Raw genomic sequence first — 22,972 nt, forward strand, 5'->3', positions numbered from 1 at the left:
AAAATAACCTAAAGCAACAGGATTGAAGGTCGTGTCATACGACAAATATGAAGGAGGATGATCTAACACTCCGATATTGAGTAATCTATCAAGGAAATATATATTAGAGAAATATTTATTATACTAATGGTAAAAAGAAAACAAGTAATAAAATATAAAATAATTATACTATAAATAAGCAAAATTATAAAATAATAATTAGCAGAATCTCTTTCTAATGAAACGAGTAATGTGGCAAGTAAGTCCACTTCCAAAAAGTGCAAACAAAAGCCATATAAATCCATGAACAGAAGAAGAAGTAACTCCTGATGTCAAAGCACCAATATTACAGCCTTTTGTCATGCGTTCACCTATTCCCATGAGGAAGCCACCGAATACAGCCTTCACATATTCAATCCAACCTTTCTTTTGGTGTCTTCCGAAGTCACCTTTAATTTGTGCGGCAACAAAGGCTGAAATAGTAAGATATATATCGGATACGAAGATTGGATGGTTATAGAAGTTGTTAGGTAGTGGGTAATCCTTATAAAATGGCCAATTTTCTACATGAACTCCACATAATTTCAAAATTGAGCCACCAATCTGTGAGAAAATGATTGTAATGCCAATCATTGAACCCGTACATAGGTAAAACAATGCAAGGCAGATTCCACAAATGACTGCGTAGATCTCATAAAAATACCAAGCTTTTGGAGGTTCATCCCACTCTGATTCTACATGGGATAGGGTATCTTGTGATTCATTGATGGTAATTAATGGGGTTATGCCGATAGGACTTTCAAGAATTTTCTCTCTATTTCGTTTTCTAATGTAATCTGGAATAAAAGTAAGTATCCATGTAACTCCGAGAATCAGAAGGGTATATCCGTAGCCAATAACTGTTGGTTCATGGAATTTTGGTAAGTTACTCCACCATTCATACATTGGAGTTGATGCTGCAAAGGTAGAACCCATAACAAAGAATGGAAATACAACCCATGCCTTTAGTAAACCCTTTCCAATACCTAAGAAAGTTCCAGATGCGCATCCTGATCCAAGTTGCATTCCAATGCCAAATGTAAAAGATGCAATAACCAAGCAAATGCCAATTGGCTCTTTTGTTCTGTGAAATTCTGCGTTTGGCGTGTAGTTGAACAATGGATGTAAACCAGGAATTGCATTTACAATCCAACAACAGGCAGATCCGACAAAAAGCATAACAAGAATGTCTCTAAACGTTTGAAATTCGAAATCAATAGTTAAGTCTTCAAATCCTTTTGCAAAATTGAGCTGACCAAAGTGGCAGCAATATCCATAAACTCCAGAAATAAGGCAAATAAAGCCGAATTTCCAGTTATCTGCGCATAGAAATACTGAGATTGTAAAGGCAATGTAGACTACTCCAGCAAAGCAGAGTAACCATACCTTTCGAATCATAAAATTTTTTCTATTTTTCGATAGCCTTGGGCGAGCAAAAAAAAAGAGATCAAATTATGTAATGGAATGATCAAGTGATATTTAAGACCAACACTACAATACTAAACTATAATTAGAATTTCATAAGTCATATTTAAGATTTATGTATTGACAACATTCAAATTTGTATCAAAACAAGTACATTACTGCACATATAGCTAATATATAATAATACAAAAACGGATTTATAACACTGAAGCTTAGATATTGATATAACAGTAAAATTTTTTATTTCCTAACAAATAATGAATAGACTAACTACTCGGTATATTTAAGGGTTTCGTTTTGCGAAAAAAACGTACAATACGCAATTTCGCTAAAAAAACATTTAGCTAGCAATTTCGACCTTTGACTCCACTCAAGACGTCACTTTTTTAATTTTGCGGTATCATATTTTTGGAAAATCTTTATGAATATTATATAAAAAGTCTCTTTAATATCTATATTTCATATTTTTATCGATTTTTAAAGTTTTTGCGAAAAGTATTCAATTATTTTTGCTATTTGGTCGGGTAAATGTCAGATTTGCGACATTTTCTGATATGATATTCAGATTCTACGTTGATAATAATGCTTATAGAACCCTCTTGCTATTGTGTCAAAATTGCGAAACCAATAGCAAAAATATCTCGCAATATCAAAATTGAGATATTGAGTGAATTATGCATTATAGAGATTAAAAATCTGATTTGTGAAAACATCTCATCAGTTTCTAGCTAATTCAAAAATCTTTACTATCTTATTCGATTAAAATGAAAAGGGAATAGTTTCATTATGCTTTAAATGACAGCCTTATAATATAATCATAGTTTTCGCTCAATATGCAGCATTTTTTTTTCGAAATCTATGGTCAATATCCTAAATACTGATTGCTTTGCATTCATATCTCTTACATTTTCTATACCCACATCACTATTCATTGCTATTCCTATCTTTTTCATTTTTGTTTGTTTCTCATAATTTCTCAAAAAACACGATAACTTGATATTTGTAAATATCATACTTTATAACGTAAATAAGAACTTGACCTATTAAGAAAAGCAGTAATGAAAAGAAAATCTGAAATTCATAAAAATTACAAGTTTCTGATGACAATTAGCTTAATTAAACCAGGTACAAGATTATATAATTGTATTTTCTATCCAATTATCCATATAATATCTTATCCAGAAAAAATAACTTGATCAATACCAAATGATTTTTTAACTAGTAAATAAAGTATTTTCTTTACACACACATTGTATATCATAGTTTTTTTTTGGTTTCGCAAAACATCCAAAAACAAATATGCTATAAAAGTGACAATTTTAGCAAAACGAAACCCTTAGTATATGCTATAAACTCGACATCTAAGATGAAACGTATGTGTGTCAAAATTGTGGTTCATTATTGAAAAAATAATTGTATAAAATCTTTAAGCAAATGGTAAATTTATTAGTAACAGTAAGTGAAAACAACAATCCAAAGCGATCAAGAGATAATATCCATGAGAACCGATATTGTGTCCTTTTGAGAAGGCATCAAAGATTTCACGATTGAAAGGCCAAGTGATGTTAAACTAGAAAAGAATGAGCCTGGTCCAGCACGTCTGAGTGTTTTGCGCATGATTTCTTCTGCTGAAGTGTTCGTATACATATATAAAGATAACGGGTATACAGTTGATGCTGTTAATAGATTGCAAGTAAATGTTCTAACAAGATTAAAGCCGAGTGATTGATGGAATTCTAAATTGGATGGATTAATCATTATTTTTGAAAGCGCATTTAATGATTTTTGACAAGTTTTGTAAGATATTTCTACTTTCAATTGTGATTTAAGTCCACGAAGCATTGATGGATACTTTTTAGGATTTGTATAATACTGAAGGAAATATAAATCTTTTGGACCCTTTTTTTCTTGAGATTCGTAATCATGAGTCATATTTCTGATTGCTACCTTTGTTGAAGCAGTAAGAAAACCTATTAATGCTCCTTGTGCAGCTGAAGAAACAATAATTTTTAAGATTTGTTTTTGAGTTAAAGGCCTTTTATGTGCAAGGGTGTAAGATTCTTTAACTTGGTTGAGGGCGGGCTCGAGTAAGCTGCTGTAGAGCTCTGATGTGTATGGTTCATCAGTTAAAAAGCTATAGTTGAGCTCAGCTTCTTTGTTCATTGGATAAAAAAAGTGAAAGATTTTGAAAGTTGTTAAAATTGAATAATTGAATTGATCGTTATATTTTACTGATTGATAAATATTGATCTATATTTGCTTATTAGCATATTACTCTCAAAATAATATTTTTATCAAATTTCTGAACTAAGTGAGTCAGTGATAAAAAGCCTTAATCTATTTAGAAAAACTGAAAATAATTTACAGAATTTATCAGAACTCGTTGTGTGATATCTTTTTCAATAGCCGAATAGGCAAGAATAACGACATTGAACAAATATCAAATAATATTCTCAGTGGATTTGCTATTATTTGTTAGGAATCGGAGCAGATACAACAATTAAAGATTACAGAAGCAATAACTACTATTGTTTACGTAGAGTCCAGTAAGTTGAAGAAGATTAAGTAGATTTTACAATAAATTACCTAAAGATTCTTTGTGCCAATATATTTTATTCATTTTATCTTTTTGAATTGTATTGTGACTTACAGTTATATTTATTGAAATATTATTTTCATCTGGAAAAGTGACAAAATCATCATCATTTTCGTGGTCTTGCTAAAAAGATAAATGAATGAGATTGTATTGCAATGATGCCTTCTATAATTGCAATGTATTAATTAGGAAATTTTGGTGATAACCGATTGAATAAATTGAGTTGATGTTTTTGACTTCGCTAAAAAATTGACTTGAAATATGCAAAAAAAAATGAAACGGAATGAAATTAGGAATAGAAGTAGGATATTCGTGCTTATTGTAAGTACATTCAAACTTCGGACCACAACTTAATAGCCAAAATAAATGTAATATTAGATTCAAAACGAAAATGAAGAAAACAACTCTATTATGCCTACAATCACTTAACACTCTAATTTTTGGGTGTCATATGCTTATATTATGGCCTGTAACTAATATAAAGTGAATTCTTTTCGTATTTTTGTTGTCATGTTATGAGTTATTTACTTTTCTTTTTGGAGTTATGAAATTCAAAACTGAAGATATATTTGAACATATTGAATAAATATATATTTAAAAAGGAATTAAAATTTAAATTTGTTTAAGGAGCATCTGCGTTATCTTCCTTCTTGGCCTTAAAAACGAAAAGCCAAACAAGAACACCAACAATAATTCCGACAACAACAATAACACCAATCGCAATTCCTGCTATTGCAGCTGCCCCAATTTTACCATTTGAAGGTGCTTCATTTTTAAGATCATCAAGTGTGAAAAGATCAGCTCTTTGAGGGATCCAACCAGCAAACTCAGGGAACCATAATTTGTTGCCTTCTTTTGTACTCTCGTATGTAAAAGTTGCTTTAGCTTCTTTTTCTCCAATATTTAAACCACTAAATGCTGTGCCAGGAGCTGTAATTGTGATTTCATTAGGTGATCTTGTTTTATCATCAGGTTCATCAGCTACATTAAATATTTGCACTTTATCTTTTGGTTCTCCTACGATTTTAATGGTATTATTATTCAGAAGTACTGGATAAACCCTTACTTCAGGTTTCAAGTTAACTTCTATTTTTCCGCTCTTTATGGAAGTAAGATAAATTCTACCATCAATCATTGTTCCTTCGTTATCCCCTGCAAATGATGGAAAACCTTCCGTTTTTAATTGGACCTTACATTCTTTAGTACTATCTGTGCATTTGAGCGTAGCAGTATATTTTTCATCTGGCCCCATCATTGGATTATTATAGAACAATGGATTCTTTACAGTTTTAATAGGTTTTGTAAGATCAGACAATTTATATAAGTCGACTGATATATCGGATTCACTACCGAATGCATAAGAATAGTATGAAACTTCGCGGCATTCACCCGCTTTTAATGTGATTTCTTTGTAACGACCTTTCAACTCTCTATCAACAATTGTTGGGCAATCTTTGAAATTGTCTTCATCTAATAATGTTCTATTATTTCTGATGCTGCAAGTAATGCATGCAAAAACACCAAACATTAACAAAAATGATGTGATAATAAAGTCGTAATAATTCATTGAAATTTAAGAAATTATTTTTGTTAACCATCCAATTTTTTGAATGTATTCATAATAAAAATAAATAATCATTCTGAAAAAGTATCTAAAGAAGGACATTATCAATGATCATTGCCCTGATTTCAGCTGGAAAGGGGCAAATATAATGATAATATGTTACGACTTTAATTAATGAAACATGTTAAACGACTTTTTCATACTTCATATTTTTATCGAAAAAAAAATATGATGAATCAAATAAAACAAAAATAAGTGTGTGTGATCATATAAATGTGAGTGAATCATTTGTGAATTTCATTCGATCAATTTCTGAGAAGACGATTCAAATATGTATGTATGCTATGAAATCAAAATTCTATTCAGACTTAAGAATCCAAAATTCCCAAGCATAAAATAAAAATATTTTATTTGTAAAATGTATCGTATATTAATATTTTATTCTCTGAAATTATTGCCGATTCCTATTCAAAACGAAATTTATTGTAGTGATAATTTTGAATTCATCCAATCAAAAGAAGGCTTTTTAATTTTCATAGAAGGTTTTTATGTGGTATCAAAAGTGACAAATTAATCGTTATGTCAGACGACTTTGGACTTTGAATTAAAATTTTAATGAAAATGTGATGTAAGAAATAGTGAAATTATTCATATTATAATAATGAAAGGTGAATAATTAATTAAAATAGCAGTAAGTATGTGTTAAAAATGATTAACAAGCAATCTTTATAAGGTTAAATATTAATTATAAATTAAAATTCCCATATTAAGAGAAAAATGAAAGTTGCGAAACAATTCTCAATTTGGTTCATAATCTGAATACAGAGGTGAGCAAAAACTATCTTGTACGACTTTTTTGTAAAAAGTGCTCCATCGAAGAACTAAGTTATAAACTTCTTAACAACTATTTAAAGTTGGTGGTGCACGAGATTCTTATCAAATTGGATTTCATTTTATTGTATAATAAAAAAATAAGAAAAATAAAATAAAACTTTATTTTAATAAATCTTTGATTTCGTTGTATCTTGAAATTAAAATATCAACTGATTCTTTGTTTTTGAGAAGAGAAGCAAGGAATAATGATCGATAATAATCAGATATTGGAATCCAGTTGTATGAGTGATATTTAAGATAACAATCAATGAAAATACTTTTGTTGAGGAATGATGAATACATCAAACATGTCATTGAATTATTATTAACAAGATAATGATTTGTTTGTGCTTTCAAGCAGAATTCGATGATTTCTTTGTTCCCAATTTCGGAAGCATAGTGAAGACATGTATTACCTTTTTTTCGTCTTCATTTCAATGTCGAATTTCTTATCATACAAAAGATACAAAACTGGAAGACAATTACATCTGATAGCAATCTGAAAATGGTTGATTCCTCTTTCGAATTGTTTATTTATGTTCAATCTTGAATTTCGAATTAATGCTTCATAATTTCCATAGAATCTATTTTCGATCGCAAGGCGAAGCGGTGTTTTTCCACCACATTCGATATTAGGATCAGCTCCATATTTTCCAAGCAAATCAATAAATCTATATGAATTATCAGCTGATGCTGCAACATATAATGGAGTTTCACCCATTCCATTCTTTTTATCAACATTTACATTTTTATGGTTTTCTAAATAAAATTTAAAGTATCCAAAAGCCCTCATTGTGATAAATTTTGAAATATCAGCTTGAAAAAGTGGTTTTGGACCATAATCTTCGTGGCCATTTATAATTTCATCTGGTGCATTAAACATCTTCATCATTCCAATTGATCCTACTGATTTAGCTAATGCCATTGGTGTGGCTTGATTGAAATTCATTTGATACAAATCAATAAATGGATACCTTCCAGTCACAAGATCATATACATCTACATTATCTGATAATGCACATGAATGTAAAACCGTATTTCCAAAAAGATTGGCAATGTTCGGATTAGGATAATATTGAAGAATGAGTTGCGTGATTTCGATCGATATTTCTTTATTGATGGAACATAGATTCAAAACTGTGTTACCGGAGAAATCACAAAGATTTGGATTAGCACTATTATGCAAGAGAACTTCGACAGCACGCGAATTATTATGAAGGACTGAATAATGAAGTGGTGTTTCGTTTCTGATGTTTCTGCAATTGATGTCGAAATGAAGTTTGATGATTTCATGAAGGAATGTGATATTGTTGTCATCAATCGATTTAGAGAATAATAAAAATGGATTCATGTTCGGATTTTCTGAATAAAGGAATTGAATTGATTCGATGTCTTGATTCTCATATAATTGATTTATGATGGATCCATCATCTAATCTTGGTTTATACAAGATGAGTAATTTTGTTATCTCTTTTGATTTCGACAATGAAAATTCATTCGATGTTACTTGTTTTCCATGATCTAACAAATATTTTGTCATTTCATAATTATTAGACAAAATTGCTAATTCTAAAGGAGTTAGATCAATAGAATTTAGCTCCAGCTCTTGAAAGAGATCATTTTCAGCAATTTTGTAGTGATATCTAATAAAATCAATATATGGATCTGCATTTTCGATTTCCTTGAGTGAATTTATGATATCATTAGGAGATATATTGCATTTATCAATCAGATTAACTAATAACATCCTACCTGAAGAACTCAGTTGCTTTAAACTTGAAATAGAAAGAAGTTTTGTTAATTGAATTCCTTTCAAATTATAGATTTGTTTGATAATTTCATAGTCTTGTTTGGCTTCTAATAAATATGATGCAAAATTGTCAGAATCTATAATGTTGATGACTTCTGACAAAAACTCTGGCGATTTGTAATGATGAATCATATCACATATTGTCTCATTTTCAAATGAAACGCCGTCATTCATTATCTTAATGAAAAGTTTGAAATTACTGTATTCTTTAAATCTCGGAATGAATAATTTGTTGAAGTCAAATCCGATTTTAACAAGTGTTTTGACAATGTCCGTATTTTTGGTTTCCAAAACATTTATTATATGTCTTGATAAGTCGATGATATGATCTTGATTTACATCAGTCAAGAACTTCATAAAGAATTTGATATATTCTTCATCACCATTATTAATGGTGATTTCTAACAACAGTAATTTCTCATTTGTTGATTGACTTCTTAAGAATGAAATCAATGAATTAAAGTATGATTGATATTCTTCATGAAGGAAATATTTGTTTTGAGAAAATTTTGTACTTCGAATCAAGTAGTGAACAACTAATGAAATGATGTATTTGTTGTTCTTTTCTATTGCTAATGAAAAAGCATCTTTTCCTTTATCATTAACAATTGTCAAATCAGGATTATACAAAAGAAATAGATCTGTTAAATCAGTAAGTGATTTTGCAATTGGATATAAAATTGCTGTACTTCCTGATTTGTTTGTAATATTTGGATTGGCACCATTAATTAGTAATGTTTTTGATAAATCATAATTTCCATTCCGGGCAGCTATCATCAGTGCTGTAAGATTGTCTTCTTTTGATTTTGCATCAATTTCTGGATCAATTGGTAAGTCGCATTTTGCGCGATGCATCTTTTCGCAAATGATAGAATACATATTCATAATTACTTGATTTAAAGGAGATCTAACAACAAGCGATCTTGCAACAGGATAATTGTTCACTCGTGCAGCATGTATTAAAACTGTATCATTCGGATTTGTTTCATTTAAAAATAAATTAATGCTAATTATTCTTTCATATAAAAATGTGCTGTCTAATGGTCTTTCTTGAAATGCTCTGTCAAATATTTGATAACCTGCTGGATGAATAAAGTCCAAAAGCATTTTATCACATTCGAAATTAGATTCTTCAAGAAGTTGGAAGAATCTTGAATCATCATGCAAATACTTCAATACTATTGATGCAAAAGTCAGACTGGCAAATCTAAATCTGATTTTATCATTTTGAATATTTTCAAGATCAATTATAATGTTTTTGTATTCATTTTTAATTACATATCTTATCAAATATGGTTCGAATTTTCCAATTGCATGCATTAGCAAGTTATATGATGTAGCAATTTGTCCCAGATCAATCAATTTTTGATCCTTTATTAAACCATCTTTGATTAGTTTGTTTAAAACGAAATCTACAATTGCACACATTGAGTTATCAAAGGCAGCTTGTAAAGGTGTTTTTCCTTCATTATTCGGAATTGTGAGATCACAATTATGCAAAATGAGGAAGTCTGTTATTCGTTCTTGCATGTTCCTAATTGCAATCATTACTGCTGTATCTCCTTTTCTATCTCTTAAATTTAGATTTGCACCGCTATCCACTAATTTTTCAACAAGTTCAATATTGTTGTTTTCGACAGCTATCATTAATGGGGTCTTCAAATTTTTGCTTTCTTGATAGTCAATTTGCGGATCAAATTCAAGCTTCTTTTCCTTCATGTAAGCTTAAATCCGAAGTGATTAAGGGTGTTTCGTGCTTAAATCTGTCATCCGTTAGCTTCCAAAATTGAGCAAGTGCAATGCCAACATCTTTGTCAAGGAGTTTGAAAAAAAGACAATCTTTAAACTTGAATAAGAATTTATCAAATCTATATCCGCATCGATCAAGAAAAGTGATTATTCTATCTCTCTCAATTAGTAACTGCTTGAAAATAAAGTTTGTATGCTCGAGAACCAGTTGTCTGTTATCATAGAAAGAGTCTTCCCAAGAAAAATCACTTGTATGATATTGAATGATAAATTTAACTGTTTCCTCGTCTCTATTTCCTATTGCGTTCTGTAAACATCTATATTTTGTTTCTAAATCATAATGAGCCCAATCATTTTTTAAAGTCTCAATACTGAAAGTTTTTTCTTCATTTTGCTTTGACATGAGGATTCTCTGTGAACACTATTAAGTTATTAACGATTAGATTAAGAATAGATTACTATTCTGCCACTTTTTTGATGTTTTATCAAAAAAAAATTGAAAGCCTGTCTTATCGATAAGACATCTATGAATTTTTTAAAAATAGTAATAATAATTATAACCATTTCATTATTTATCTTAATAGTATTCATACAACTTCCTGACATTTTCAAAAAAACAATTACAGGCGAGAAGAGATATAGAATTTAAAGAGTAATTAAGATATTCAAAAGATGTGACACATACTCCATTAATCAGGTTCTTCATATCAGATACTATCGTTCTTTTGAGATCAAGGTAATTATTATGTTATCTTGATTTATTTGAAAGATAAATTATTAGTTTCTGTGTCATTCGATTAAAATTTTCATATAAATCTCTGGTTTAATAATAAAATATTCTTTAATAACTTTTATTTTAATAAATCTTTGATTTCGTTGTATCTTGAAATTAAAACATCAACTGATTCTTTGTTTTTGAGAAGAGAAGCAAGGAATAATGATCGATAATAATCAGATATTGGAATCCAGTTGTATGAGTGATATTTAAGATAACAATCAATGAAAATACTTTTGTTGAGGAATGATGAATACATCAAACATGTCATTGAATTATTATTAACAAGATAATGATTTGTTTGTGCTTTCAAGCAGAATTCGATGATTTCTTTGTTCCCAATTTCGGAAGCATAGTGAAGGCATGTATTACCTTTTTCGTCTTTCATTTCAATGTCGAATTTCTTATCATACAAAAGATACAAAACTGGAAGACAATTACATCTGATAGCAATCTGAAAATAGTTGATTCCTCTTTCGAATTGTTTATTTATGTTCAATCTTGAATTTCGAATTAATGCTTCATAATTTCCATAGAATCTATTTTCGATCGCAAGGCGAAGCGGTGTTTTTCCACCACATTCGATATTAGGATCAGCTCCATATTTTCCAAGCAAATCAATAAATCTATATGAATTATCAGCTGATGCTGCAACATATAATGGAGTTTCACCCTTTCCATTCTTTTCATTGACATCAATTCTTGGATTCTGTTCGAGATAAAATTTCAAGTATGAATATCTCCTAAATCTAATGATCCATGTGATATCTGTATCAAAATATGGCTTGGGATCAAATGGAGGAACTGGAGTTACAACGTCATATCGTTTCACCTTCAAACGCTTCATCATTTTTGTTGAATTTTGAGACATTGATAATGATTCAGCAGAGGCAATATTGTAATTCGTTATTGTGATATCAAAATTTGGGAATTTGCTGATCACAATATCATAGACACGTACATTATCTGTCATTGCACATGAATGAAGGAAATTGTTTCCAAACAAATTAACAATGTTCGGATTAGGATAATATTGAAGAATGAGTTGCGTGATTTCGATCGATATTTCTTTATTGATGGAACATAGATTCAAAACTGTGTTACCGGAGAAATCACAAAGATTTGGATTAGCACTATTATGCAAGAGAACTTCGACAGCACGCGAATTATTATGAAGAACCGAATAATGAAGTGGTGTTTCGTTTCTGATGTTTCTGCAATTGATGTCGAAATGAAGTTTGATGATTTCATGAAGGAATGTGATATTGTTGTCATCAATCGATTTAGAGAATAATAAAAATGGATTCATGTTCGGATTTTCTGAATAAAGGAATTGAATAGATTCGATGTCTTGATTCTCATATAATTGATTTATGATGGATCCATCATCTAATCTTGGTTTATACAAGATGAGTAATTTTGTTATCTCTTTTGATTTCGACAATGAAAATTCATTCGATGTTACTTGTTTTCCATGATCTAACAAATACTTTGTCATTTCATAATTATTAGACAAAATTGCTAATTCTAATGGAGTTATATCAACATTATCAATATCTAAATTCTGGAATATATCATTTTCGTCGATTTTATAATGCACTTTGATGAAATTAATAAATGAAGCATCATATTCAATCTCTTTCAATGCTTGTATTATATCTTTTGGAGGAATATTACATTTATCAATTAAATTGGTCAATATATTCTGAGTTGTTTCATTAAATTCTTTGTGTTTTGGAACAGAAAGGAGCTTTGTTAACTGAACCCCATTTAATATCATTATTTGATTGATCAGTTCATAATCTTCTTTTGAGTTTAATAGATATGAAGTAAAGATATCTATATCAATATATTTAATGATTTCTGACAAAAATTCTGGAGATTTGTAATAATGGATCATATCTGAAATGACATCAAAATCAAATGAAACTCCACCTTCTATGATCTTTAAAAAGATATTATAATTGCTATATTCCTTGTAAATCGGAAGGAACAGTTTGTTGAAGTCATAACCAACTTTAATAAGTATCTTGAAAATATCAGGATTCTTAGTTTCCATTATACTTATAATGTGCTTTGATAAGTTAATTATTTGTTGATAATTAACATCGCTCAAAAACTTCATGAAGAATTTTATGTATTCTTCATCTCCATTTGAAATGGATTCTTGGAACAATTTGAGCTTTTCGCTTAGTTTTTCGTTTCTTATAATTGAAATCAATTTGTTATAATATGATTCATGTTCCTCTTTCAGGAAATATTTGTTTTGAGAGTATTTTGTATTCTGAATCAATAAGTGAACAATTATCAAAGCAAGTGATTTATAGTTCTTATCTAAGGCAAGTGAAAAGACATCTTTGTTTTGATTATTAACAATAGTTAAATCGCAGTTTTGTCCAATAAGTAATTTTATCAAATCGGGATCTGATTTTTCAATTGCATATAATAGAGCTGTATTTCCTGAATGATTTGTTATATTTGGATTGGCGCCATGATCAATTAATAATTCTGCAATTGATGCATTCCCTTTTTTCACGGCAACCATAAGAGCTGTGAGATCATCCTCACCTGATATTGCATCAATTTCTGGATCAAATGTCAATTTTTTGTATTCCTGATGACGTTTTTCGCAGATGATTTTATGTAAATTATCAATTTTTGGATCTAAAATTAATAATTCAATAAGTGATTTCACAAAAGCTCCATCATTATTTCTTACTGCATGGATCAAATGTGTATCTTTTGGATTTGTTTCATTCAAAAATTGCTGGATGGTATGAATCATTTCGAATAGAAACTTCTTATCGAATGGATTGTGTTTGAATACACTATTGAACAAAACATATCCTGCTGGATGAATAAAATCTAAAAACATTTTGTCATATTCGAAATTATTTTATTCAAGAATTGTAAAAGTTCTTGGATCTTCGAATAAGTACTTCAATATAATGATTATAAAAATAATAGATGCATAAGAAAACTTGTATTTGTCTTTAAGAATACTTTCATGATCGAAGATAATGTTTTTGTATTCTTTTTTGATAATATATCTTAAAAAATATGGTTCGTTTTTCCATATTGCATGGAAAAATAAATGATATGATGCAGAAACTTGTCCAAGTTCAATAAGATATGGATCTGTTATCATTCCATCTTTAATCATTTTGTTTAAGACCAAATCAATAACTCCATGCATTCTTGATTCAAGGGCAAAATCAAGTGCTGTTTTTCCTTCATTGTTTTTGATTGTAAGATCGGAATTATGATTAATAAGGAAGTCTGTCAATTGATCAAATACTTTATCACAAGATATTATTAATGCTGTGTTGCCATTTGCATCTTTGATGTTTGGATTTGCTCCACGATCAATCAATTTAGATGCAATTACAAGATCGTTATGTTCAACTGCAATCATAAGAGCAGTCTTTTTCTCATGACCAAATTGAAAGTCAACTTGTGGATCGTATTCTAGTTTCATGTTTGATTTATAAACTCTTTTGTTCATGAAATCAAAAAGATATTTTGCTGAATCAGAAAAATTTCTGTCAAGCATTCCGTGAATATCCTTTCCCATGACTTTTTTCAGAAGTGCATCAGTGCTATCGTTTAGATCATAATATTGAAGTAATACTTCGATTAAAGGAGTTCCTCTCATATTTTCTTCAGATGAAAGAACTTCGACTTTGTTACGAGCAAAATCAATACTATCTACGTCATCAAGTGTTTTGAAAAAGAAGCAATCTTTGAATCTGTATAGGAATTTATCGAATTTATATTCGCATTTTTCAAGGTAATTAATAAACTCATCTCGTCCAATGAGGACATGCTCCAAAATGAAGCATGTGTGCGCTAAAACTAAATCTTCATTTTTGTTTTTTGAATTATTCCAGATGAAATCACTTTCGTAATTTTGAATGATGAATTTTATTGCATTATCATCATGATTGCTTATTGCACTTTCAAAGTATCCATATTTTTCTTTAATAGTAAAGCGTGACCAATTCCTTTTTAAGCAATCAATATTTATTGAGACTCCTGCTGTTCTAAACATCTTGTTCTAATTAAGTGTCACTTTTTTATGTCTTGTAATTAAAAAAACAATTTTTTTGGATTTTATTTCTTTGATAAGACATTATAGAATTCAGAGCTGTATCGATAAGACAAGTTCAGAAACGCATAGAGCATAGGTCAGAATTGTTGTTATGAATATACAATGCTTTATGAGATGATATCATAAGATTTTAAATAATTATTTCGCCAATACTGTAAGTCTTTTGATGTGAGTTAAAATAAGCATATAAATCTCTATTCCGATTTGGCAGTGTTCCTGAATAATATGGATATATATTAATAAATTTGATTATTGTCCCCTCAATTTTCCGAAGTATTGAATTTTTTTGACGCAAACTATTTTCTTATTCTTATTAAGCAACTGATTATGATGTTTTTTTTTAATCACAATTTTTAAAAGCTATTCAAATGTTCGACTTTTCTTAAATAAAGGGTTAATGAAGGAATTATGATAACAAATAAGGAGTTGGTGTGAATTATAATCGAATTTACTGTTAATATCAGCAAGGCACACTAAATTCAATCAGAATTATGAACCTCATATAACAATTTTTGTAAAAATATGGAGAAGCTTTATATCGCCTGAGTAATTTTAATGATATCTTCAAATAATTCTTTCTAATTTTTTTTTATGAGAAAAAAAAGTTTATTATTTCGAATTTATGCATTCCTTTGCAAGGCAATTGCATGATCAGAAACGATTTAATGAACGTCTTGGAGTTTATAGAGCACAAAGTGCAAGATGTAATGCACAAATGCAGCTTTTAGAGCAATCTGTTAATTCGATTTTAAATTCTGATCCGGTATCAAATTATTCATCACCATTTTCATCAAAATATATTAATACAAGATCCACTCCTAGATTTTCAACAGTAGTAAGTCAAGATCTTCCGCAATTTAGTCCTAAAAACTCGAGTCAAATCAAAACACCTACTACGAATAGAAATAAGTCAAATAATATTAGCACATCTGCATTAAATGATATTCCTACTACATCCCAAGAAATATTATCTTTACAAGACTCTTCGCAAGAAAATTTATTCGAATCTAAAGATTCTCTTTACGTAGCTGCAGGTTCTGTTGACCGTTTTCGTAATCTATCTTCATCATCTGATGGAGCTGATAGTTATTTGACTCCTAAAAAATACTACATTCCAAATTCAATTAATTCGGAAGATGAAATTGTTCCTGGTGTATCAACTAAAAAGCATGAAGATGACGAAGAAGAAAAATTATATGAAGAAGAAGAAAACATGTTAGAAAAAGATGATTTACAAAATATTATCAATGAAAGTTCAGATTCTCGTCAATTTGATCAAAAACTTCAAAATATATTCAACAAAGTATCACCTAACCTCAGCAAATTCTCAGCAGTCGATACAGATTCATTATCATTTGGAAATGAAGAAGAAATTGATGAGCAAGCAAATATGGAAGAAGAATATTCAGAAGAAATTCATAACGAGGAAGAAGAAACCAATCAAAACCAAAATATTTCAGATAAAGATAATTATTTTCAAAATGAAAACTTAGAAGAAGTAGATCTTAATCAAAACGATGAGGAAGATTATGAAGTAGAAGAAGATCAAGAGGAAGATGTGGCAGAAGAATTATTAAAATCAGATGATAGTAAAGAAGAGGAAGAAGTTAATTCTAACGCCGATAATGATGATCTGTACTTTTCTTTTGAAGAAGATGGTCAGTCCGAAAAGGAAAATTTGAAGAAAACTGAATCTGATATTTTAATCGATAGTATAATTAATATGAGTGACTGATTCTGCATTTTTGTGTGTAAAAACAGATATTTTATATAAAATAAGGAAAAAATGATTTTTTTTATTTGATTACTGAAAAATCATTTGGTGACTGTTTTATATTGTAATTATACTGAAATTTCCGATTATAATATTATCTGGCGATCGTGTTCAATTAATATTTATGAAATTTCGAAATTAAGTTACATTGCATATTGTGTACAAATATTTATATTATTGACCACAATGGAGTACAGTTTGATCATATTGAAAGCTCTTTCCCATTAATATCAAATAAGGAAAAAGAATTTTGGTTGCCAACAAAATTAAGTATGAATCCATTGTTCATTGTTATAAATTATCCTGTTAAAATTCCTTAATAGCCATATATTCATAAATCTTAAAGTCAACATTTATTAACCTAATAGATATTTGGATTTTATGGAGGTAAAACATTATTCTATCAAGATTTAGAAAGATAAACACTGTTAATTCATGTGAAATAAATTTCCGATTAGGAAATCTCAACTTCGATTAAACATTATTACTTTTGATGCAATTCATAAGTGACACTTATGTTATTAACTATTTTTAAGAAATTTCTAATTTCATCAAAAAGATTTAAGATGAATCATGAAAAATATTCTATTTGAATGGATAAACAATTGGAAATGTATGTAGTTATACAATGCATACTAAGTATAATGTCTATAATGTTGTTAATAAAAATCTGAGTTGAATTCTCTTGAAAATTGATTGAACAAGTATTCAATAATTCAATCGAATCAATTTTATTTTGATTGCATTGAAAGAGGAGATGTAGTGCGAAAAATAGGTAAAAGATTATAATCAATTAAATATAACTATTTTAACTATCAAATATCCAATAATTTATTCATTCAAGAAGTAAATTAGCAAAAATATATAATAATCGAGAATCAAATAATGTTGAACATGTTACATTAATGGAGTTAACTAACTATAAACATTTATGTCCAAAGCAAATTCGTCTCAAATTCCAAATATATTTAATAAATAAAAGTATTAATTACAAGATCTGCAAATTAGATTTGCATTGAACCCATATGAAAATCTACAAATACGTCGAATTTTGATAATCAGAAAAAAAAAATTAATAAAAAAGTCAGATGCAAAATGATTAAGGGTTATAGAAGGCAACAAAATGCTTATTAAATTCGAATTTCCATATTTAAATATAAAAAAATATATTTTCGATAGGTTTATCAGAAAAACTCAGGAAAACTGAATGAAATTCATTCTACAAGTCGAATTTTTTCGAAAAAAAATATTTTCAGAACAGCCTTAACGGCTAAGATTTAGGAACAATGTTAAGTATCAAAAAGAAAGGAGGTCTGATATAGACAACATATATCGTTGAAGGTTGAAAAAATCTCTAATATTTGAGCTCAAAATTTCAAATTTTAATTTTTTGAAAAAAGAGGCCACCCGTATGTACGTTTATTTGAGAGGAGGAGGATTATATTTTTGAGAGGGTGAAACATTATGAATATGTTAATTATATAATAATATGTATTATTATAAAAAAGAAAAAATAAAGCACGTTAAAATTTTTCTTTCTTGATTTTTTACAAAATCTACTTAGAATTATGCAAAATATGACTAAATAATTATAAATTTCAAGTTAAATTTTAATTTTGATAAATAATTTAAATTTCAAAATATCAAGTTCAGTTCGACTATGTATGTAGTAATTCCTCAATAAAGTGCCAAAACCCTATTAAAATATATGAACATTTTCAACATTTTAATGTTTTTATTTAAAAATTTGTTGGAATATGAGCTTCAAACAATTATTATGTAAAGAAAAATAATTAAATATATGTATTTATTCGTATTACAACCGTAGTAAGTCGATTCTTCCTTTCTTCTACTGAGGTTTGAATTTGATTTCGAATTGTAAAGAGATTCAAAGGGAAAATACTAGCGGATAAAAACTACCTCCATGAAAGGGTCATAATGGACTCAAGTTGTATTTTTTGATATTTTTTGCTTTTCGAGCCTAAATAGGTAGCCAAGATAATGCCTAAAAATAAGGTTCTAAATTCTGAAGTTTACATGATCCTCTCGTGTGCACCCTTAATTTCATCAAAGTTTCTTTAAACAAAATGCTGATATTAGTATTCTAAGTAATATTTCGCTAACAACTTTCAATTCGCTAGTCTCTTTCAAATATTTAAAAGATATAACATGATAGTTAAATATAACACGGCACTATATCTCCTAGTATAATAAAACTATTATTTCGATAACAAATTACTTTTGAGAGGTAAATAAAATATTATATCGCATGAGCTCTTATTTCATCATATTCTTATTGTAATATTTATTAAATCATCGAATGTAACAAAGCGGTTTTATATAATTAAATTCACCCATCCAAATTTTAGAGAACGTATTCAATTCTATTGAGTAAACTTATTGAAAATTATATTTATGTATCATTTAACATGAGAAGCAATGGAAGCACTGTGACATCTAAATGCCTTCAGTCTGCAAACAAGAACCATTCTCTTAACTCAATACATAGTGACACTTTAACTAAGCTTAAAGAACAAATATCAAGTAACACAGGTGTATATTGCCATAAAGATAAAGACATTGCTGCATGTGCTGATAATATTAAGAAGATACTTGAGTGGCAGTTCACAATAACCGAGGAGAAAGAACTCATTGCCGCTCAAATTCAAACTGGAATAATGGTTGTATTTGATCCAGAGCTTAATTCTCACTTTGTTATTATCTCAGCTTCATTGCTCAATGGAATAATGAAAGTTGGAGTTCGATCTTCCTTAAATAGCAGATTAACGAGAATTGGAATGAAAAGTATCTCAGGTCCAATTGCTGAGCGTATCCAAGATAAGACATTCCTTAACCAGTACAGAGCGATGAAGAGAAAATGGACAGTTCGTGAACCATCAGATTTCTTCAACAAATATATGCCAGCTTTCGTAATGGCAAAATCTGAAGCAGAGCAAGCTGAAAAAACCATTCTCGGAGATATTTCTAACCTCCTTGGAGACTTGTTCTATGACTTCGATACAGCTGATGAATGCATTTTAGCTGAAATGAATGTCGGAGCAAATTGAGTAATTGTTGCTTTATAGAGAATTTTGTAGTAATAATGAATTTAAATAGAGTCTATTCCTTATAATTTTTTTTTTTAATGAGAGGTAAGATTGGTTTAAACCATTCTAGGCATTTCGCATGTTATTTGATATGATGATTATAGGCAAAATGAGCATTTTCATTTTGGAGAAATTTTCATAACATATTAAAATACGAATTGCCATATATATTGTTCATTCTTGGTATGAGAGCAATTCGTTTATAACTATCATTTGTTCGCATTTCAGATTTCACATAAATGATCAATTAATATCGGCGTGTAGCGCAACATCACGCCGATAGAAGGAAAACTTAGTTGAGATTAATTGAGATAGCAATGCACTTGTTTTCTCAAGTTAAGTATTATCCTGCTTGTAAAAGAATTATTTTAAATTTTAAATTTTTTTTTTATTCCTAGACAGATATAGCAAAACCTAATAATATGTATGTAATTGGAATCGGTACTGCAATTTCGCACGTTGCATAGTTAGGATTAAGAAAAGTAATTGCAATTACACCATTTCCAATGTGTCCATTCTCAGTTGATTGAGAAGGTGATGGAAAAGAAACTGAATAGTCTGCAACAACTATATTCGTAAAGTAGTATCCGCTTGGGTGGAATGAATTATTTAGCATTTTATAATTTTTTTCAGAGATAGATGAAGGGTCAATTGCTTTAAAGCTTTGGTATCCTGAAACGAAGGAAGAGCCTCCGGCTCCAGCTGTCACGACATCATAGCCATCATCACCAGATCCTCCTCCAAAATAGCCGCAGCCACCTCCACCGGCTATTCCATTATCTCTTACATCCCCGCCATATCCAAAAACTCCATCATTACCAATAGTCTTCATTGCATCTATGTGAGTTCCTCGGCTTGCAGTTCCTCCTTTGTCTATCGTCCCACCTGTATTAGCAACAACTGTATATGAAAGCGAAGGAGTATTATCTGCATATTCGCCAGAGTAACCCGTAAATACACCTCCGCTTCCTCCATTACCAGATGCTTTCGAATGTGCGGTAGCACCACCACCCCCAGAGCTCACAATAATTCTAGACTTCAATGATTCAAAATCGGAGCCACTTTTCAATCTGATATCAGTACATCCACCTCCGCTTGCGGAATCGGTCACAGTTCCACCTCTTCCACCGCCATTATATGGACGTCTACTATCAGCATTTGAACCCTGAGCTCCAATATGAAGATAAATTTTTCTTGGATTTTTAAAAACGATTAATCCGGCAGTATATGAACCATATCCTCCATGTGCATAAGCGGTATTACCCCCGCTTGCTCCCCATAACTCAAAGAAATAGGTTCCACAGGATAATTCAATTTCAATTGGAGCGCAATTATGTAGATCGTTTCCGCATGGGTATTCGTATACAGTTCTTGGCTTATTACGAGTTAGAGATGTGACAATTGATGATATTGAAGACAAATTTCGTGATTAATTTGTTTAAAACTTGTATAATTTGAGATTTTATATGTGAAACATCATAGCTTACTGATAGTAACAATGTTCTGAAATTATAAGAGCTAACCATTTTATCCTAATTCATAAGAAACATTAGAATTTAATGGTTTTTGGACATCTTTATCAATTTTTCAATAAATCATTTAAAAAAATTGAAATCTTTTAAAATTTCATAAGATAAATAATTTGCACTTATATGCCGGATACAATATGCATCTGTATTCTTTGATTTCAGATTCAATGAATAACGTTTATTTTATTTGGAAATTTTATCGATTTAAAAAATCTTTGATGATTTATTAAATGAGTTAAGCATCTAACTAACATGTATAAATTTGATTCTGTAGAAGCAATTTCTTCCTTGATAGTCCCAGCCTCCGTTCATCTTGACGTTGAGAAGATTCTGGCAGATGTGACCCAAATTCATTCAATAATATTGTATCTCCGCTCAATCGAAAGAAACATTTAGTGAACGAATGAAAATATTTCCTTGAAGTACAGTGCATGTTACCCAAACAAATTATGAATGAAAATCCTTTGATAGTAACTAAATCTATCTGAAATGAACAAAGTGCATTCCAATGTATTTATTGTGAATGTCACTGAGAGATTCTGTGATTTAATAAGCATGTTAAGTAGCCCAAAGACAAATACTGTCATCTATGAGTTCAATAGATATTAAGTTAAAAAAAATTAATTTATAAAAAAAGTATTTTACTTTTTTATTGAATTAGAGGGATTTTAGACGAAAACTTTGTCAAGATGTGCATGGAGTTTGTCAACTCTCTCCTGATAGACAAAGTGTCTGCTAAACGAGTTGAAGTATGCAACCATTGGAAGCTTCTCGAATCCAGAGTAAACGAATGCTGCATACAATGGCCACCAGACTTGCTCTGCGCCAAGTCCTTCGTAGCATGTGTTCTTGTCATGGATTGTCTCTTCCAATGCACCGAATGTTGCAGACACCATGATCTTCTTCTTTCCTTTGTACTGCTCAATCAATGGTATGTATGCAGTAAGAACTTCATCGATATACTTCTTAGCTGGATTTGGAAGACCGATCCACCATGTTTGTGACTGGAAGATGATTACATCTGCCCATTTGAACTTCTCAATCTCTTCTTCGACCTTGTATCCTTTGGCAATTTGTGTAACCTTGACTTGATGGCCTTTGTGCTCAAGATACTTCTTTGCCTCCAAGCCAAGAGACTCATTCAACATGCCTTGTGACATTGGTGGATTGCTAAATCCGGCAATGATGATCAGGACCTTAGAGTTCTTTAAACTCATTCTGCAAAAATGAAGTGATAGAATAACAAATTATGTCTCAAAAAGAATTCAATTCTCTCAATTTGCGCAATAGTTATTGCTCTATAAAATTTGATCCACATTGATTAGTACGTCATTGTTTGTTTATTACAATAATCAAAAAATAACAATACAATTTTTGTTAAAAGATTTATTTCATATCAAGTTGGCTATAATAGTCATAGTATTAATTTTTAACGTGAAATTATTAGATTTTTCATTGATCATAACTATTCAAAAAAATAGAGATAGATATGGTGAATGCAATTGAGTTTAATTATGTCTGAGACTATTATTTAAAGCTGACAATCAAAATTTTTATGAATTGAATTTGATCATTGGACTATTCAATTTTATGAGCTTTCAAATTTTTTGTGTCAGATTTTTCACGATATCTTTTTGGTAT

At 29.7% G+C, this 22,972-nt stretch overlaps 10 protein-coding genes across 10 annotated transcripts, besides 1 other annotated feature; 2 read left to right on the plus strand and 8 right to left on the minus strand.

Annotated features, from left to right (window-relative positions):
* Window positions 1–123: 123 nt before the first annotated feature.
* TVAGG3_0980850 (sulfur transport) lies at window positions 124–1,460 on the minus strand (the record flags this gene model as incomplete). The annotated part of the gene is made up of 1 exon (XM_001322676.2): window positions 199–1,416. The coding sequence occupies one exon, from the start codon at window positions 1,414–1,416 to the stop codon at window positions 199–201; it is 1,218 nt and encodes a 405-aa protein (XP_001322711.1).
* A 1,152-nt stretch (window positions 1,461–2,612) lies between these two features.
* TVAGG3_0980860 (uncharacterized protein) lies at window positions 2,613–3,606 on the minus strand (the record flags this gene model as incomplete). The annotated part of the gene is made up of 1 exon (XM_001322675.1): window positions 2,926–3,606. One exon carries the CDS (start codon window positions 3,604–3,606, stop codon window positions 2,926–2,928), a length of 681 nt encoding a protein of 226 aa, XP_001322710.1.
* A 1,055-nt stretch (window positions 3,607–4,661) lies between these two features.
* Window positions 4,662–5,567, minus strand: TVAGG3_0980870 (glycoprotein 38 family; the record flags this gene model as incomplete). The annotated part of the gene is made up of 1 exon (XM_001322674.1): window positions 4,662–5,567. One exon carries the CDS (start codon window positions 5,565–5,567, stop codon window positions 4,662–4,664), a length of 906 nt encoding a protein of 301 aa, XP_001322709.1.
* Window positions 5,568–6,888: 1,321 nt separating this feature from the next.
* Window positions 6,889–9,141, minus strand: TVAGG3_0980880 (spectrin binding; the record flags this gene model as incomplete). The annotated part of the gene is made up of 1 exon (XM_001322673.2): window positions 6,889–9,141. One exon carries the CDS (start codon window positions 9,139–9,141, stop codon window positions 6,889–6,891), a length of 2,253 nt encoding a protein of 750 aa, XP_001322708.2.
* Window positions 9,142–10,886: 1,745 nt separating this feature from the next.
* Window positions 10,887–13,685, minus strand: TVAGG3_0980890 (spectrin binding; the record flags this gene model as incomplete). The annotated part of the gene is made up of 1 exon (XM_001322672.1): window positions 10,887–13,685. The coding sequence occupies one exon, from the start codon at window positions 13,683–13,685 to the stop codon at window positions 10,887–10,889; it is 2,799 nt and encodes a 932-aa protein (XP_001322707.1).
* A 21-nt stretch (window positions 13,686–13,706) lies between these two features.
* Window positions 13,707–14,861, minus strand: TVAGG3_0980900 (spectrin binding; the record flags this gene model as incomplete). The annotated part of the gene is made up of 1 exon (XM_001322671.1): window positions 13,707–14,861. The coding sequence occupies one exon, from the start codon at window positions 14,859–14,861 to the stop codon at window positions 13,707–13,709; it is 1,155 nt and encodes a 384-aa protein (XP_001322706.1).
* A 675-nt stretch (window positions 14,862–15,536) lies between these two features.
* Window positions 15,537–17,289, plus strand: TVAGG3_0980910 (uncharacterized protein; the record flags this gene model as incomplete). The annotated part of the gene is made up of 1 exon (XM_001322670.1): window positions 15,544–16,656. The coding sequence occupies one exon, from the start codon at window positions 15,544–15,546 to the stop codon at window positions 16,654–16,656; it is 1,113 nt and encodes a 370-aa protein (XP_001322705.1).
* Window positions 17,290–17,921: 632 nt separating this feature from the next.
* Window positions 17,922–18,753: a mobile genetic element.
* A 360-nt stretch (window positions 18,754–19,113) lies between these two features.
* TVAGG3_0980930 (uncharacterized protein) lies at window positions 19,114–19,816 on the plus strand (the record flags this gene model as incomplete). Its single annotated transcript, XM_001322669.1, has 1 exon — window positions 19,125–19,763. The coding sequence occupies one exon, from the start codon at window positions 19,125–19,127 to the stop codon at window positions 19,761–19,763; it is 639 nt and encodes a 212-aa protein (XP_001322704.1).
* A 380-nt stretch (window positions 19,817–20,196) lies between these two features.
* On the minus strand, window positions 20,197–20,844 carry TVAGG3_0980940 (glycine-rich protein family; the record flags this gene model as incomplete). Its single annotated transcript, XM_001322668.2, has 1 exon — window positions 20,197–20,844. One exon carries the CDS (start codon window positions 20,842–20,844, stop codon window positions 20,197–20,199), a length of 648 nt encoding a protein of 215 aa, XP_001322703.2.
* Window positions 20,845–21,999: 1,155 nt separating this feature from the next.
* On the minus strand, window positions 22,000–22,548 carry TVAGG3_0980950 (flavodoxin-like fold; the record flags this gene model as incomplete). The annotated part of the gene is made up of 1 exon (XM_001322667.1): window positions 22,000–22,548. The coding sequence occupies one exon, from the start codon at window positions 22,546–22,548 to the stop codon at window positions 22,000–22,002; it is 549 nt and encodes a 182-aa protein (XP_001322702.1).
* Window positions 22,549–22,972: the final 424 nt, after the last annotated feature.

This window comes from Trichomonas vaginalis, chromosome I (assembly GCF_026262505.1).
Source record: "Trichomonas vaginalis G3 chromosome I, whole genome shotgun sequence".
Lineage (NCBI taxonomy): Eukaryota > Parabasalia > Trichomonadida > Trichomonadidae > Trichomonas > Trichomonas vaginalis.